The sequence below is a fragment of the Propithecus coquereli genome, unplaced genomic scaffold (assembly GCF_000956105.1).
Source record: "Propithecus coquereli isolate 6110/MARCELLA unplaced genomic scaffold, Pcoq_1.0 Scaffold3, whole genome shotgun sequence".
Classification (NCBI taxonomy): domain Eukaryota; kingdom Metazoa; phylum Chordata; class Mammalia; order Primates; family Indriidae; genus Propithecus; species Propithecus coquereli.
In genome coordinates, this window is record NW_012148618.1 from 13527758 (window position 1) to 13546835 (window position 19078).

General features: G+C 35.7%; 1 protein-coding gene across 1 annotated transcript in view; it reads right to left on the reverse strand.

Annotated features, from left to right (window-relative positions):
- The window catches only part of ZNF106 (zinc finger protein 106), a 61995-nt gene that overhangs the window by 30776 nt on the left and 12141 nt on the right, over positions 1-19078 (reverse strand). The window contains exons 2-4 of the mRNA XM_012649330.1: positions 11260-11345; positions 7478-7539; positions 2116-2316 (exon numbers count right to left, since the gene is read on the reverse strand). Of these exons, the coding sequence (XP_012504784.1) occupies positions 2116-2316; positions 7478-7539; positions 11260-11313 (317 nt within the window). The 5' untranslated portion in view covers positions 11314-11345. The remainder of the gene's footprint in view (positions 1-2115; positions 2317-7477; positions 7540-11259; positions 11346-19078) is intronic.

Consider the following 19078-nt stretch of genomic DNA (forward strand, 5'->3'; position numbering starts at 1 on the left):
ACAGGCATGTGCCACCATGCCCGGCTAATTTTTTCTATATATTTTCAGTTGTCCAGCTAATTTCTTTTATATTTTTAGTAGAGACGGGGTCTTGCTGTTGCTCAGGCTGGTCTCGAACTCCTGAGCTCAAATGATCTGCCCGCCTCGGCCTCCCAAAGTGCTAGGATTACAGGCCTGAGCCACCATGCCCGGCCTGCTTTCATCTTTTGATTCTAAGCAAATTTGATTCTTAGATGCTTTTGACATCCAAGAGGACCACTGACTCAGCTATACTAAAGTGATTAGAAATGGGAGAACTGGGGAAAAAGTCACTCACAAAGTACAATTCCTAGATCATGAATTGGCTAGATCCAGGGGATAATAGCATTCAGCTAAACTCACAGCCCAGAAAGAACAATCAAAGTTAAAAATCTCATGAAGGAAAAAAGAAAAAAACCCCATGAAGAAATAAGTAGATGATTTTATACATAGGTCACCAAGGAGGGATATCAGAAGACTCAAAGAATTATAACTGTGATACAAATGTCTACTCTGAGAAGCTCTGTTAAACTTAATATTTAATCATTTATACAGATAAGCTAATAATGGCACTAGTGTGTAAGAACAAAACAAGTTAGTCTCCTAGAGACTCCAACTCCCTAAAAAAGGAAAAAGTAAACTATACCTATACCAAAAGTAATTAGAATGTCATTTGAAGGACTAAGCAACTAAACAATTTAAGAACATATTGCTACAGGTTGAGTGTTTCTTATCTGAAATGCTTGGAACCAGAAGTGTTTCAGATTTCAATTTTTTTGGATTTTGGAATATTTGCATATACACAAGATATTTTGGGGATGGGATGCAAGTCTAAATATGAAATTCATTTATTTCACATACACCTTATACACATAGCCTGAAGGTAAACTTTTATACAATATTTTAAATAATTCTGTGCAATCATTAAATGAAATCAGATGTGGAATTTTCCACTTTTGATTCATTTGGAGCTTAGAATGTTTTGGATTTTGGAGCATTTCAGATTAGGGATGCTCAACCTTTTAAGACTAAAAAAGTCACCTTCAGGGACTTGTTCAAAAAACTTTTAACATACAGAGTAAAAACTACTTCCTTTTTACAGTCAAACCTCTAGCTAAAAAGGAGGTACAGACCAGGTATAACTAGTATTCAAGAAGGATCTTTAAATTTTTATTTTAGAATTTGACATGTTTCTCATCATGTCCTAGGACTTGAAAAATTATCCCGCCTCATAAGTGGTTCTATTTCACTCATATCTGAAAATTTCTATCTTATTAAACTCTTTAAAAAAAATTTATAATTGGCAGAGAGCGGTGGCTCCCTCCTGTAATCCTAGCACACTGTGGGAGGCCGAGGCGGGAGGATCGCTTGAGGTCAAGAGCTTGAAACCAGCCTGAGCAAGAGCGAGAACCTGTCTCTACTAAAAAATAGAAAAAAATTTATTAAAAAAAAATAATTAAATTCTCTAGACCACAAATTAGTAAGGTAAAAACACACACACCTAATAATACCTGAATGTATAAATGTAGGTATAAATTATGCAGTGCAAGCTAGAAAACTTATATTGCTCAAATGATCCTGACATTGTCAAATTTAAAATGTAAATTTATTTAATAAATATTTACAGAAACACAGAGAGAGAACCAAGCACTGTAATAGTCACTGGGGATACAAAGACAAAGAGATAAATCCAATTTGGAGAAACACCGTGTATTAACACATCTGGCAAAAAAGTTTTTTCCTAAGAGCTGTTATTTTTAGCAATAAGAAATATTACATAATGTATTCAATGAAGCTTATACTCTAATACCTTTACCAATAAAAACAGTTCTAAGCATAGTTCCCAACATGGCAAAAATTTCAGATACACAGCCGTCGCTAGCTCACGTAGGGACAATCCTGAGTTTGATTTCTTAAAGCAGATAGTATAGTAGTTCAAGAAAGCATTCCATTGCCCTTTTATGCATAAGACAGCAACCTCATGCTAAACTTTATAACTAATAAGTGTTATGGGTTGAAAATACAAAATGTAAAATGTATTCTCTACTATGTTGTGTTACAGATAGGTTTTTTTTAAAAATCAAAATCCTTACTTACCGACTTTGTTCTTTCCTTTGTTTTATTAACTGAACGAGTTCCTTGTCAAAATAATCGTCTTCCTCTTCCTCTCCCTTTCCATCATCTTCTCTTTCCTGGGCATCAACATTATCTTTGTGCAACTGGCCAGAAATGTGCTTTGCATATGCAGAAAGACCCACTTCTGTGACCCCGCACACTCGGCACTCATGACTACTGTCCCTAGGGAAAGAGGGAGATGAGGGACATTCAATTCTCCCCACTGGCATGGCACACTCACCAGATCTGTTACGGTTTCCTCTGAAAGACACTGCACACTTTGGCACAGTGAAAAAGTAGTGTTAATCAATTTTAATGCTCCTTTCATCACTTTTAATAAGTTTGTTCATAAGTTACTTTTGAAATGAATTTAAGATTCTTTTCCAGCAATCAAGAGGCAATATACTTCAGATTAATGTCGTTTAGGAGGAGAAATCTTCTTGAATTGCTGTACTTAAAATCTTGCCAGAGGAAACATGGTGAAAGGGGAGGCAGGGCAGGGGGCTCAGAGCAAACACAAGTTGCTCTGGAGCACACCCATGGTGCCAGCTGCACTCAGAAAGCCTGGTGACAGCACTTACATTTAATCTCCAGTCTACAGCTTTCTTCCAGTGAAAGTTAAGGGGTGGAGAAAAGAGTAGGCGGTGCAACCAATCCCAACTGGGTAACTAAACCGGAACAGCTGGAGCTCTGCCTGGAATGTGAAGATTCCGGACCGGTGCAAATGATAGGAGCAGTCCAGGCAAACTTTTTTGGTCTGGATGATACATGTGATCTACATTCTGCTTAAGAAGGACTTATTTTAAAGGGAATGGAAAGCATTTCATTTGTAGGAAGTTAACAGCTGTGCTAAGCAAATGTTTTTTCTCAAGTTTCAGAAAATGCTGCAGTTCAGAGAGAAGCAAAACCAGGTTTTTAGTTAAACTGGGCAGATTTGTTTTAATTTTCTTTTACTGTACACACTTAATGGTAAATCTCATACTTGGCCAGTCTTAAGAAGCCAAAGTCTTGAATCAATGTCCAGAGCCATAGCAGGTCTACAGTGTAACTGCTTTTTAGCTTCCTAAAATCCTTTGATTAGGTCAGCTGTCTGTGCAGTCATTTATGAAAAACATCTGAACACCATGGCTACAAGACAGCAGTATCCATTCAATAATCCAAATTGGCTTAACTCTGTATCATGTGTCTTGGGTTTACACTAGTTATATTTTTGCACTTCCTATGCCAATCTATAAAAAACCAACACAAAAAGACATGCTGTCTAGGGCCGGACAGACAAAAACATAAAAGCGCGTGTGCATCTCAGCTCCTTCTTCCCCACACATATACCTAAACAAGATACGGGCAGAATTTATATCAATTAACTAGAAGAGTCTCTCAAAACTGAGCACTTCATTGCCTAGAAAATGGTTTCTGATATAGATCACCTGAACATTTATTCAAAAATAAAAGAAAGAAAGAAACCGTATTGAACAATTACTAAATTCCAGGCACCATGTTAGGTATATGTCACTGTTGTCTAGGGTGACAAAGTATAAACACTCAATGCCCAATAAGTACAAAAACAAGTTTCTTACTTTGTAAGAATTATGGAGAATGCTTCAGAAAAATTGAGAAAATTACAAGTTTTCACCTTTTTTTGACTTTGTAACCTCAAATGCTAACATATTTAAGATTCATTTTGATGATCTCTGACCAGGTTCCCTAAAAATATTAATACCTGATTACCCAGAATATATTCAATTTGCTTCTACTTCCACAGATCCTAAAATACATTATTTTCACTGATAGTTTTCAACTGTCCTTACTACATTTGTATATTTAAAGAAGAATAATCCTCAAATTTTTCCAGTTTACCAGGGATAGACACACGCTTCTCTCAAGCAATTAAATTGATGGGAGCTCATTCCAAGTGAATGTTAACTTGTTTCTCACAGCAACACAGAAAGAAGTTAATATATAAATATAAATCTACCCATAATGGGCAGCATCAGAACAATCTATAACAAACCCAGAATACCTAATTTACACTATAAATATTTAAATCAACTGAATTTTCCAGTCAGAAAATCTTTGTGTCTTAAAACTCTCTAAAACTATGGAAAATATTTTAGTCTACTTTTCTACCTAAAAAGTGTAGAATGCTTAACTGTATATTGCAGTAGGGACATCACTTAATTGGAAACTTTTAGTACAAGGTATTTTTAAATAAAAGCCCTGATTTTACCCCTATTTCTAAAATGCAGAGAATTTTTCTCACGTTTAAATCATCAAAAACCCTCTCTCTTTAAAGACACAACTAGAAAGCCACATTGACTATTTAAAAATATTAAAGAATGTAGCATAAAGTAGGCAGAATTTAACTGTTAAAAATAAACATCCATAATCATAAACCCACACATTTTGTAACCCCAAAGCACAAACATATGTTGGATACTTAACAGAAATTCAAACACAAATTTTTAAAAACATTTTGCTTTCCTTGTGAGAAAGAATATTACCATAGTTCCAGTTATTTGATAGAGAAACACAATCAAAGACCCTCCCCTGAAGAGTACTGGTAATAAATAACGCACCATGAAAGTAAATACTAAAAATGATTTTTCAAAAAAAAAAAAACAGAAATCCCTAATGTTTTTCTTGCAAATGACATCTAGTTTAAAAAAAAGAGAAAGAAACCTTACAAGAAACTTTGAAAAGAGAAAATCCACATTTGCATAGAGATAAAGATCAGGGTAGTAAAAATCACATCTTCTGAAAATTCATGCGTGCCTGGAAGATAACCATATTACCTATTTTATATACAACAGGCATTCATGCTTCCACACATGGGGTTTAGGAAACCACATTTTTACAAGTTAATAGCAAATTAAATAATATTTTAGCAATGCTACTTTCCAATGCTTTATCAATTACCTGTTAAAATGCTTACTACTTTGCATAAATACATAAAATAATTACTTCTTTGCTTCTTGGCCAATAAAGGTAATAATTTTCTTCAGGGCATTTAAAGGCAGGCCTAAATTAGCTTCATCCTGTTACCACACAATTTCCTCTCATGTGTGAAAGACAAAGTCTTAAGATATTCTCTCCATAAGCTTTTCTTTATAAAGCTTGCTCTAACTACACGACAACAGCTGCTTGATAAATAAAGGTTTGTGCCTTTTTAATAGCCTCTATGTGGAGATACTACTCACAGCCCATGCATCTGAACAAGCGTATTAGGAAAAAACAGAGAAACGTTCCACAGGTCCAGAGCTGTGAACCAAATAGGACCACTTTCTTACTTCTCATTCAACTTCTCATTCAAGTTTGCATCCAAAACCTTAAAAAGATGTGCATTTTATAGTTCTTAACTAAATCGATCACAACCAAAAATTGTAAATAACAACTATAAAGAGAAACAGAAAGTCTGAACACCAGAAAGCCAGTAATTAAACGTGAAATCCAGAGGAAATAATCACAAACTAATAAGTAAAAGGAATAATGACTGATAACTATTTTGTACCTATGGTACAAACTGGTGATGACTGTCCTTACAGTAAATGCTACAAGTCAGTAAATGATTTTTGAGATTTTTACGGGTTTTAATAGTTTTGTAAGCTGTTGTTTCTTGCTACCTGCCTGCCTTCTCCCTTACAATTTGTTACAGGCCAGGAAACTATATAAAACTTGTTAGCACTATATCTGAGTAAATAAGTGCTAAAGTGCTCTCCTCTACATAAAATGATTTTGGGTGCTAAAGTTGACATTTATACTGACAGCTCAGAGTGGCTTTTTATGTTTTCTTCCTAAGAAAGAAACTGTGCTCCAAATAATTGAATGTGGTAGATAAAATATCCAAGGCACAGTTAGGTTGGGAATGGGGAAGAAACAAGTTACAGAACAATACATATATAGCAATGTGGTTCAGTTATGTTAATAAGCCAAAACAAAATGTGTATGCATATATGCAAATATACAGAAAGAGCTCTGGGTAGGATATACAACAAACTGTTGACTCTCCTCTAAGAGGGGAGTAGGATTTAGGAGGGGTTGAGGGAGAATACTTTTATTTTCTTTTACCTTTTAGGATTCAGTATTGAATTATATGTAATCAAACTTTAAAATGTTTTAAATGGCTGATTAGTGATCTCTGAATTAATAAGGGATTAATCCTGGAATGCAATGGGCTTCTCTCCTACTGACTAGGTCTACTGACCTCATTTGTTTTGTTTGATTTTATAATATAGTACGTATGGGGCAGGTGGCAGGTAAGTAGCCAATAATCAGGTGAATGCCAGAAGGAGGTCTGCTGAAAATGGGATTTTTAAATAATTAAAATAATCCATATAGATAATCAAAAGTTGACTGGATTTCATAGGTTTTCAATGGCAACAAGTTAGACAGCATATATATTCAAGGTATTATGATAAGGACTCCCCATATTAAATCTGAATGAAACTCTCTCTTATATTGCTCCTAAGACCTAACCTTTCCACAGTAAAGGGACTAGGGACATGGAAAAATTCCACTAATAGGCTAAAGAGATACTGAAAGTTTAATAACGCATTAATTTGCCCACACAATCTAAAACTGTAGGACTTAAAATACAAATAATTTAAAATGATCTAGGTTGGAGGCTTAATCAAAACTTGTAACTAATTATTCATGGAATAAGATATAATTCATATTTCTCAGGTTCCCAATGTTTCTCCATCTATTCGGTCTCTAAACTTCAAATTTATAGAAGTCAAAAACATCAAAAAAGTTAACAAAGATGGACAAAAAGACCTGGAATATACCCGTATGCCATATTTTATTTTTTGAAGGTGCTTACTTACTAGATTTTCTTTCCTTGAACATCTCAAGCTTTAACTCACAGAATAGCATTCTTAAATACGTTTAAGGTTTGTACTTTGATTTCATTCACACCAATGAGATTTAGTGCTATTTAGCAGACTTTGGAATTCTCAGACAATTCCAGCAACACTCAACGTTTATGGCATGCAATAATTTGTAACACTGCTGAAGCAAAAATATGAAATGTCCTAGTTGCAAGGCTGGTGTGTAGGAATGAGAATGCTTACTAATGAGAGCTAGCTCATCCCAACTCACCTTTGTTGTAATCTACTTGCTAGAGCTACTGCGTATTCTACACATTTGAGATGCACAAAGATATCAGGGTTTATCCGTTTTCGATGCCCAAGTCTACTGTATTTGTTATTAATTATAAGAGATTGTTCTATGCCGTGGTAAGACAACATTCGTTTATGATGGATCACACAGAATAAGCTAACCAGGCACCATGAGCACTCAGATCCCCCCACATCCACAAATGTATGGAATAGAGCCGTTCCCATACCTGCCCTTCAGGTTTTCAAGCTCCCTGTGATGCAACATGCTCCGCATGTGTTCGTCCATCTCCTTCAAAATTAAAGAAAGCAGATTAAACTAAGGGGGAATACCTTGAAAAAAGTTCCTCTGTTCCTATTCAATCAACAATTGGGGCAGAAACACTTTGTGTCAAATGTTTTTTGTGGTTACTCTTCTCAGTTCAACACTAAAATCAGTTCCTTATTAAATAATTCTTTGGCTATGTTTTCAATATATTTCATTTTTAAATAAAAGGTATTCTTAGGAAGACATATTTAAGTGGCTTTCCAAAAATGTTAGAAAGTATTGTCTTTAGGAGGCAAAAGATTTAAGAATAAACTAAGTAGGTTAAATTCTATCCCAATATAAAGAATTTACTGAAGTTTATTTTTTAAAAAACTCTCAAATCTCTTAACTTTTCAACTATTTGGCTACTTTTATCCACACTCTCTTTCCCTACTCAACTGAAAGTTTCTCAAGAGTAAGCTACAACTTTTACCCGTAACTTGGCCAGGGCCTGGCATATAGTTGTCAAAAAGCATTTGTTGAATGAATATAGATGAATACGTCAATTTAGATCGAGTTACAAGTGTATTAATAACAAAGCCCCTCTATGGCAGATCAGAAAATTTTAAAAAATACTTTGAACATAGCACATCATTCCTTTACCCTCACTGCCCACTTCCCTAACTGATTTGTTTGGTTCTAATGAAAAGTTTGAACATTTACTAGGTTCCCCCCATCTCCTCATCCCACCCTTAGTGGGAAGAAAGTATGTAGAAAAGCTGCCACTTAAAAACATGCAAGCATGTGTGTACATGCACGCACACAACTCAAACAAGCTGTAAATGTCCATCCCTTTGTCACTCCAAAGTATATATAGGCAGCATGCCATAGTTAGAAAATGGCTATTTACATATATAATAATAAAGGGCTACTATAACTGTGACTGTTGCCATTTACTGTGCCCCATGTTAAGTGCCTCAAACATTTTCCCACTTGAACCTCAAAATACTGCTTAGGGAGTATTATTATATTAACTTCATAAGGACACAAGGATGCAGAGAAGTTAACTCATTCATTCACCAAATATTTATCAAGTGCTTATTATGTGCCAAATACAGAACTAAGCACTGAAAGCAGAAGTGTGAAAATATTCAGTCTTGCCCTCTCAGAGTGATAATCAAGTAGTCAAAGTGTGGGTCAAACCCAAACAGGTCTGACATCAAAGTCAATGTTTCAGACATTGTCACACTGTAAGCATCTAGTGCATTGAGACTGTTCATTATATACAGTGCATTTATCAAAACAGTACAGAATAACCCATTATGACTTTATCTACTACTGTGTGATAAACATCGTTGTGATTCAAAACACTTCCTTTAAATGGCAACTTTACTAAAAATGACCATCATTTCCTTCCTCTCTACACTAATGCTTCAAACGGAGAGAGTAGCTTCACATATGACCCCTTCTACCTAAAACTGGCCACTAATGAGAACTAACACTTTCACAGCTGAAAACTGAGTCAAGTTAGTGACAGAATATAGAATGAAACAATCCATGAATATACAACACCTTCTCAAGTCCCTATGCTTCCTGTTGGGCAATCTTCCCTTGATTTAGATTCTTATCCATATGCCAAATCCCCCTTTCTTGAGCTAAATTTAAGTGGGTTCTGTTCCTTGCAGTGAAACCATTCCTGACCAAAACAGTACTCTCTGAAATGGATTATTCTCTCTGATATAAATACCAATTCTAAATTCTATTTACTATAAAAATATTATTCACGATCAGTTTAAATGTGATTTTTTATTTTCTAAAATACCTCACTAATCTAAGTTTACGTGCAAAATCTTTCCCCATCCTGCTCCAAGGAATGAATGAAAATAGTGAGACAACCGAGCTTTCAAAATAATTAGAAAAGATCCACAGGCATCGGATTAAGGTAATAGCCCCAAATACGTACCTTCTCAGATACCAGGCTTCTATTTAGTTCTTTGCATATTAATCAATATTATGTTTTTAAAGGGAGGGGCGAGCAGATTTCATGATTGAACAAATTTAGAAAACATTGAGTAATACAAAGAAATATGTATTTCTTAACTCCAAGGTTTCTCAGTCTTTTATAAGTTAATGAGCATCAGGATACTCAGGGATGTAGTATGCAGCTTTTTCCCATACTCAACTCCCTTAGAACCTCTTCTCCTCCACAGTGTATTCGGAGAGACCAGGGTTACACTAGTTTGGGAAACTAGAGGAAAGCACTGCTTCAACATAAATTGTTCAGAGTCTACCTAAAAATAAGTATCAGAGTTATCCCTTCCAACTAACCCATTCCGTTATTTTCTTAAACCATATTGCTCACTGAAAGCAGGCCATTCTCTTGCTTAAAAACCTACTATAATTGGCTTTCCCTAAGGCAGGAGCGTGTAACTGCAGTCCTTGATTTAACTTCATTATGATCATGGAAAAAAATGTGAAGAAATGAAAACATGTTTTAAACCAGAGTAGAAGAAATGCCAAAAGATTTAATATGGCAAAATTATGACATCACAAGATAGGGCTGCTACTCCATGAAAATCTGATATCACCTCTCTGAGCATCGTACTATCCATAGCACACCTTCGTTCCATCTCCCTCCGACCCGAAAGTACTCATAAGGAATTTTGACTTACTGACAATTTACATAAACTCTCATCTAAATTTTTAAAACTAGATGAGCAGTTCTTTTACTTCTGTGAAAGGTAGCAAGTATATTATTAAACATGATTTTAAAATCTCATTTTTTCCATCACTAACAGAAATCCTAAATAACAAAAAACAATTCTCCACCCCAGCCTACTGGATGGATCATAATCGACCCCTCAATCCGGCATTCAACATCATCAACTGTCTTCACTTAATTTACAAATTATAGTCCTGCTATTCCCTAGACAAAACTGTTTTAATCAGATGAGCCTTCTTACCAACTCCTTGAACCCACCTCTGTGTCTCTATACATGTTATTCTCCTACTTAAAATCTCTCTTCCTCATTTCTCTTAAACCATCTTACTCCTAGACATCTTTCAGAGTTCACTACTTCCACTCAGACTTCCCTGGCTAACCCAGCCCATGATTTCCAGGTTCTCTGAATTGCCAGTGACAATAAAGAACATCTTAAAAGCATATAGAATAAATTCCTCAGTATTTAAGCTAGCAGTGCTACTATGCAAGCAAATGATAAAGGCAAGAGAAGGCAAAAAGTGAGACAAATTATGGCCAACTTCCCTAAGGAATAGGTGAACTCAGTTCATAACAAGGTCTGTTTTTCTTTGAGCAACATCCCCACCTTGTGGACACCTAGAATATTGATAATACCATCTCTGATGTGCTGCCAAGCATAGGCATGAACAGAATGCAGGCACACACAATAAACGCTGTATCTTTTAGCTGATGAGAAAGTACGTGACTCTAAAACTTCAGAAGACAGTATAACCTCAAGTAACATCTGACTTTGAAGGTATTTTCTAACTGGTTACTAACTAAATTTCTCTATATCATCTACTTTTGAGTACCCTCAAATTCTGGATAGAAGTTTAATATTAAATAATACATAAAGCCAGTAGGCTTTTATGAGGCTGTAATATGAAAGAAACCGGTGGAATGAGACTATTGTCTAGGAAAGAAGCATAAATAAGACATTGTTAAATGCTTTTACCCATCTATTAATAACATATGTCTCTTTAAAAATGAGTCATAAAGCCTCAGATTCTCTCTTCCATTATTACCTTTTTTGAGCCGTACACAATGTGGCACAATATGCATTTTCGTTCTCGTACCATAGTGACCAGATCTGAAGCATTCAACGTCACACCTGCAATGAGGAAGTAATATTTAGTAACCCTTTCCCCCAATATCTTCTTAAATTCACCTTAACCTAGACAAAATTATAAGTCTTGTACCTTCCTCACCTCCACCCTGCTCCTCCCCCAGTCTTTCCATCTCGATAAGTGGAAATTCCAATTTTCCAGGTGCCTAGTGCAAAAACTGAGAGTCACCCTTGATCCCTCTTTCTCACCCCATATCCACCCTTATAAGCAAATTCTGTCAATCCTACCTTGAAATATATCCAAATTCCAACCACTTCTCGACACCTAGTACATCCTGTAATCTCTCACATGCCATTCATTACCCTACTGACTTGACTCCCTGCTCTTACTCTTGTCCTTACAGTCTATTCTACAAACAGTAGCCAAAGATTCTCAGACAAGGATTCTTTCAAAATTTAAGTTAGACAGTTTGTACATCCTAAATCTGAAAATCTGAAATGTTCCAAAATCTGAAACTTTTTTTTTTTTTTTTGAGAAAGGGTCTCACTCTGTGATCCAGGCTAGAGTGCAATGGCGTCATCATAGCTCACTGAAATTTCAAATTCCTGGGTTCAAGCGATCCTCCTGCCTCAGCCTCCTGAGTAGCTGGGACTACAGGCGTGTACCGCCACATCTGGCTAATTTTTCTATGTTTTGTAGAGACTGGGTATCCTTCTTGCTCAGGCTGGTCTCAAACTCCTGAGCTCAAGTGATCCTCCCGCCTCGGCCTCCTAGAGTAATCTGAAACTTTCTGATCAAAAACATGACATTCAAAAGAAATACTCATTGGAGCATTTTTGATTTTTGAATTTGAGATGTTTTAGCCCGTAAGTGTAATGCAAATATTCCAAAATCTGAAAAAATTTGAAATCCACAACACTTCTGGTCCCAAGCATTTCAGATAAGGGATATTGAACCTATATGTAATTCCTCTGGTCAGAATTTTCCAATGGCTTCCCATCTCACTCACAGAAAACCCAAAGTGCTTGCCATGGCTACAAAATCTGTTTCTCACTTCCTCTCTGACTTCGTGCCCTACCACTTTCCCTCTATTATTCCATTCCAGTCACAGTGCCCTCCTTGCGATTCCTTGATCACACCACAGAGTCTCCCGCTTTAGGGTGTCTATATTTCCTGTTCTCTCTGCTTGGAATATTCTTCCCTAAGATGTTCCTAGGGTTCTGATGGTTCACTCTCTCATTTCTATCAGTATCTAAAATGTTGCTTCATCGGGGAGGCCTTCCTAACCAGCTATATTAATACTATACTTTCTAACGCACACCTCCGCCCACTTCCTCTATTCCCGTATTAGCCTGCTTAATTTTTTTTTAGGCACTGTGGTAGATGGTGTTTCCACACAAGGCCTTAACAGTATCTCCTACCCCATGTGCTCTTCTGCAATAGGTTCTTGCTACTACCCGTCAAAAAGCAGAAGTCCGTTTCCCCTCACAAGAACTATTTAATATTTTGATCAATAAAATGTGGTAGAAGTGAAGCTGTATAATTTCCGAGGCTGGACTTTCAAAATCTGCACCTTCTGCCTCTGCCTGCTTGTTTCACTCCCTCATGGAACTCCGCCACCATGCTGTGAGAAGCTGAAGCCACAGGGAAAGGCCAAATGGAAAAGAACTGAGGCCCCAACTGAGCACCCAAACCACCACCAGGACCAACTGACAGCCATATGAGTGAGTCATCTTGGGGGTTCCAGGTCCAGCCACTCCAATGAGACCCCAAGTGAGACCAATAGATGAACATCCAGATAAGCCTTTTAAAACCCACAGAATTGTGAGAAACAATAAAATAGTTGTTTTAAGTGAGTAAATTTTGGAACAGTTTGTTATGAAGCCAGTGACAGACATATCTAAAACAAACACCTTTTACTACCTGTCATAGTATGTATTTGTTATGCTCCATCTTCTCCCAATTAAAATTTAAGTTTCTTGAGAACAGGGACTTTGTATATTCTGCTCACTAGTATAGTTCTAGCATTTAGAACAGTGTCTGGCATATCATAATCAATCCGTAAGAGTTTATTGAATTATTCCAAATGGAATTACAAACTGGGTTAGAAATCCAAGTAAATGTGAGAGACAGCTGGGTAAACACTGGGGTCTGGAGTAAGACTCAAAGGTTTTCTATTTTACAATCCTCTAGCACTAGCATATTTTCCTCTTCAGTCTCTCCTAGAGATGCACTACATGAAATTTTAAATTCATTCCCCAAGCAAGAGTTTTTCCCTCTACACCATCGTAACATCAGGCTCTAATAGCTATATCTGTTTCCTCACCTGGGGTTCATTCCTTAGGAGATTTTAAACCTGTGACATAATGAGGTGATAAGCTACCCTAGTTTAATCTTTAACTCGTAGACAATAGGTCACAAGGACAATTAAAAGAGGCCTAAGATTCTGCACTCCTGGTTTTCTTGCTATTGCAATCCATTTCACAACACCGCTAAATGCCTAAATTATTTAATAAAGTTTAACACATCAAAATAAGATTACAGGTTAAAAATCTGGACACTTGAGAAAGCTAAATGTCAATTAGTTAACAAAACAAAAAATATACCTTTATGGATATTGATATTTTCAGTATTACTAACAATCCCCTAAATCTCTAATATAAATCACTCTATTGCTGAGTATTATAGCATACTTATTCTTTTAATTCCCTTATATCTCAACATTTACTTCAACTTTACTACCTACACGCATTATTTTGTCAGTTTCATTCAACAATCGTTTACTGAACATCAAGTACTATTCTAAGGGCTGGGGAAACTGGTGAAGAAAATATGTCCAGGAATGTTTTAAATTCTGCTTCAAGTTATTAACCATCAAACCAAAACAGGAAAAAAAGAAACTTAGAAGCAATAAAGTCAATAAAAAGTGTGACTTTCTGGCATAAACAACAGCAGGAGTTTTTATATATTACTCAGAACTAAGCACTCTCAATTAGAACTCTCTCAGAACTAAGCACTAAAATACAAACTGTATTTCTATTTCACCAAGCCAAAGACATAAACCCCTAGTAAACTGATAAAGCCATACAGTATAATAAAAATATTCTATATCAACTTTTCAACCAAAGACTCCCTTTTTATTTTTCTTTTCACAAGCCCCATGTTTTTCTTTTTTTTCCCTAAGCCTCTATAATCATATGAATGCTCCATGTTTCTAATCTGCAAGTATGAAGTATATTCACTTTTACTTTCTTAAAATATCAAAAAGCGTAACTGCTAGCAAAATATTCAATCAATATGGGAGCTCTAGTATTGAAACACTGAGTTGCTATGATTCCAGCCAAAGGAACTTCAATTTGTACCTCCTTAAATTGGGTAAATACATAAATTCCATTAAGCTTTCCGAAATAACTGAAACTAGCTCACAGCCTTCCAGATGGGAACCAATGCTCTCTTTAAAGGGCTTGGCAAAGATTAGGAGACAAGGAAATGCAAGCCATCCAATTCTATGATCTCAACCATGGTGACTGGGAAGTTACAAAATACAAGTAAATAAGCAACTCAAAACAACTGCTATCCTCACTTTAACCACTTTACAGCTCCCCCATATTAATAAAATACATCCACCACGAAATCTTTCAACTTTTCTCCAAATAACTATGAGAAACATCTGTGATATTTCTTAAACCTAATATCTTAAAAACTCTATAATAAATACTTTTTCTCAACATCCTAATTACTAGTATTCTGTCAATACAATTATCATTCTCCTTAGGTAAAATCCTATCATGTCTGATTCTTTTCTTTCAGACTCTCATACTTAGTCACCGAGTCATCCACCACCAGACAAGGAAACGGACAGGGCAGAGCATGGTCTGATTCTTTAATTCAGTATTATAACTAGTGTCAGTTTCCAATTCCTTACTCAATTCTGGAACTTGGCAAGCATTACGCCCTAGAAGGAAAAATAACCCCAAAATAAGGTGGGTTATAACATTGACCCTAACCAGTAAATAAAATACTAGCAAAAGTTATAACAGAGTAAGTCATAAGCCCAAAGACAACTTACACGAACACTATTTTAAAAGTATAACTGGGCAGCTTGTTGCATTTATTTAATAGTTGAAAGTTTGTACCCTTGTATTTAACAGTATCCATCATTTATATATTTTTCCCAAAGCAACCCCAAAGGTTCACACCGTAATTTAAAATTCTGTAACATGGCCAGGCGCAGTGGCTCAGGTCTATAATCCCAGCACTTTGGGAGGCTAAGGTGGGAGGATGGCTTGAGGCCAGTAATTCAAGACTAGCCTGACCAACATAGCAACATCCATCTCTACAAAAAATTTAAAAATGAGCAGGGCATGGTGGTGTGCACCTGCAGTCCTAGCTACTCGGGAGACTGAGGCAGGAGGATCACTTGAGCCCAGGAGTTGGAGGCTGCAGTGAGCTGTGATCAGCCACTGCACTCCAGACTGGGCAACAGAGATCCCATCTCTAAAAAAATAATTTTTTGAAAATAATTAAAAAGAAGTTCTGTGACATGAATTATGATCATTACAAGCTAATGAATGAGCCTAGCTGACTGCCCAATATTCTTCTCAAAAAGCTGTTCTCCACTCATCTTGTTGATAAAGAGTATGTTTAATAATCTCCATCAATTTGTATAAAAAGAAAACATTTATTATTCGCTAAGCAATGTAGATCATCACAAAGGTCTTTATCTTCATTGTCTTCACAGTGAGTTGCGGGGGTTGGTCTTGTTGTCTCAGGGGTGGTAGAAGCAAAAGAAAATCTGGGTAAAAGTGGACCTACAGAGCTCAAAGTTGAGTTATTCAAGGGTCAACTATATATTTTCTCTTCCTTATGATTTTCTTAACATAAAATTCTCAAGCTTACTTTATTGTCAGAATATAGTATATAATACATTTAACATACAAAATACGTGTTAATCAGTTGTTTATGTTATCAGTAAGCCCACAATAGGCTATTAGTAAAGTTTTGGGGAAGTCAAAAGTTATATACTGATTTTCAACTGCATTGGGATAATCAGCATCCCTAACCCCCAAGTTTTTCAAAGGTCAACTATATTTTTCTTCATCAATCTATGGGTTTGTCAGTATTGATCTTTCCAAAGAACCAACAGTGCAAATTTTGTATATTGTTTGTCTTTTACTATTTCATTGATTTCTCCTGTTGTCTTTATTATTTCTTTCCTTCTACCTACTTTTTGTCTATTTCGTTCTTCATTTACTAGCTTCTTAAGGTAGAACTTTAGGTCACTGTCTTTAAATCTTTTTTCTAATAAATGTGTTTAAAGCTATAAACTTCCCTGTAAGCACTGCTTTAGTTGCATCCCACAATTCTGTTTAGTACTTTTTAATAAACTTTTTATTTTAGAATAGTTTTATTTTCAGATTTACAGAAAAGTTACAAAGATAGTGGAGTTCCAATATACCCCACATACAACTTCCCATATTAACATCTTACATTATACTATGTTACATCTGTCACAATTAACAAGCCAATATTGACACATTATTAACTTAAAGCCATAGTTTATTCAGATGTCCTCATTTTTTACCTAGTATCTTTTTTTCTCTTCCAGCACATCATCCAGGACATCACATTACATTTAGTCATCATTTCTCCTTTGGCTGTGACAGCTATCCCACAGATTTTGACATTGTATTTTCATTATCATTCAGTTCAAAATACTTTCTAACTTCCCTGGTGATTTCTTCTTTGACTCAGATTATTTAGAAGTTTCATTGAATTTCCAAATATTTGTGGCTTTTCTAAATATCTTGGTTTCTAACTTAATCCCATTATAGTCAAAGAATATATGCTGCATGATTTTAATCCTTTCAAATTTATTGAGACTTACAGCCCAGCATCTGGTCTATCATGTTCACTTGGGGGGAAAAAAGTATCCTGCAGTTGTTATGTAAAATTCATCTATACTGAATTTTTCGTTATCATCAGTTGTTTAGAGAATGTTCAAATCTCTAGCGAACTATTTCTTCCTTTAGCTGTATCAATTTTTGCTTAATGTATTTTGAAGCTCTAGTATCAGGCACATATTTATAATTACGGATTCCTGATGAATTGACCTCTTTATCATTATGAAATGATCCCTTTAACCATGGCAATACTCTTTATCTTGAAGGCTACTTTATCTTATACGAACATAGCCACTTCAGACTTCTTACACTTACTATTTACATGGTATATCTTTTTCCATGCATTTATTCATTTACTTTGAGCCAATCTGTCTTTAAGCACTGAATCAGTGTGCATTCCATTAAATGAAATTATTAATATGGTTGGGTTAGCTTTACCATTTTACTATTTTAACTCCTCTATTTTTCAGCTATATCTGTTTCTGTCTTCTTTTGAATTATTCAATTTATTCTAGTTTTTTTAGCAACATTTCTTTGCATTATTTCCCCCTAGTGGTTGCTCCAGGAATTACAACATGCATCTTTACATTTTACACCAAACTAAGTATTAATAATGTACCATTTCAAGTAACATGTAAAAACCTTGCAACTATATAGGTCCATTTACCCCCACTTCTCATCCCATACTTTATGGTGTATGCTTTATATCTACAATATTCTACAAGATGATGTTTTTGTGTGTGGCTATAAACAGTCATATGTATTTTCAAGAAATGAAGAAAAAAGCCATTTTTTATATCCGTCCCTTTACCATTTCTTTTCTTTTTTTTTTAGAGAGAGGGTCTTACTTTGTCATCCAGGCAGGAATACAGTGGCCTAATCATAGGTCACTGCAGCCTTAAATTCCTGACCTCAAGGGATTCTCCTGCCTCAGCCTTCCGAATAGCTGGGACTACGGGCGCACACCACCACACCCAGCTAATTTTTTTTTTTTTTTGTACAGTCAGGGTCTGACTATATTGCCCAGGCTGGTCTGGAACTCCTGGCCTCAAGCAATTCTCCCACCTCAGCCTCCTAAAGTGCTGAGATAATAGGTGTGAGCCACCCCGCCAAGCTTTTTTACCATTTCTAATCTTCATTCTTTTCTGAAAATCCAAATTTCCATTTGGTATCCTTTGTCTTCAGCTTGAAGAACTTCTTTTGGCATATTTTGTAGTGCAGATCTGTGAGCAACGAATTCCCAGACAGTATCTTTATTTCGCCTTCCTTTTTGAAGGCTATTCTTCTAAATCTGAAATTCTGGGTTGACAGATTTTTCTTTCGGCACTTGAAAAATTCTCTATTCTCTTCTGGCCTCCAATGCTTCTAATGATTAGTCAGTGGTGAACACAATTGTCCCTACATATGTAATGTATTGTTTTAAAAGGCTGCTTCCAGATTTTTCCTTTTATTTTTTGCTTTCAGCAGTTTGACTATGCAGTACCCAGCCATATTTTTATCTTTAAACTCCTGGGGTTTGTGCGATTTTCTTGTTTTATCCTTCTTGGCATTTGCTGAGCTCACTGAATTTACCAATTTATGCCTTTCACCAAATTTGGGCAATTTTCAGCCATTATATTTTTTTCAAATATTTTTATCTTCCCCATTCTTTTTTTTCTCTTTCTAGGATTCCAATTACATGTGTGGTTTTTTTTTTTTTATATTGCCCTCAAGTCACTGAGGATCTGTCTCTTTTTCCCTGTCACTCTTTCTCTGTTCTTCATATTGAATAATTTCTATTAATCTTTAATTTCATGGATCCTTTCCTCTGTCATCTACATTCTATTATTAAGTCCATCCAGTTTGTTATTTCAGATATCTATAATATTTTTCAG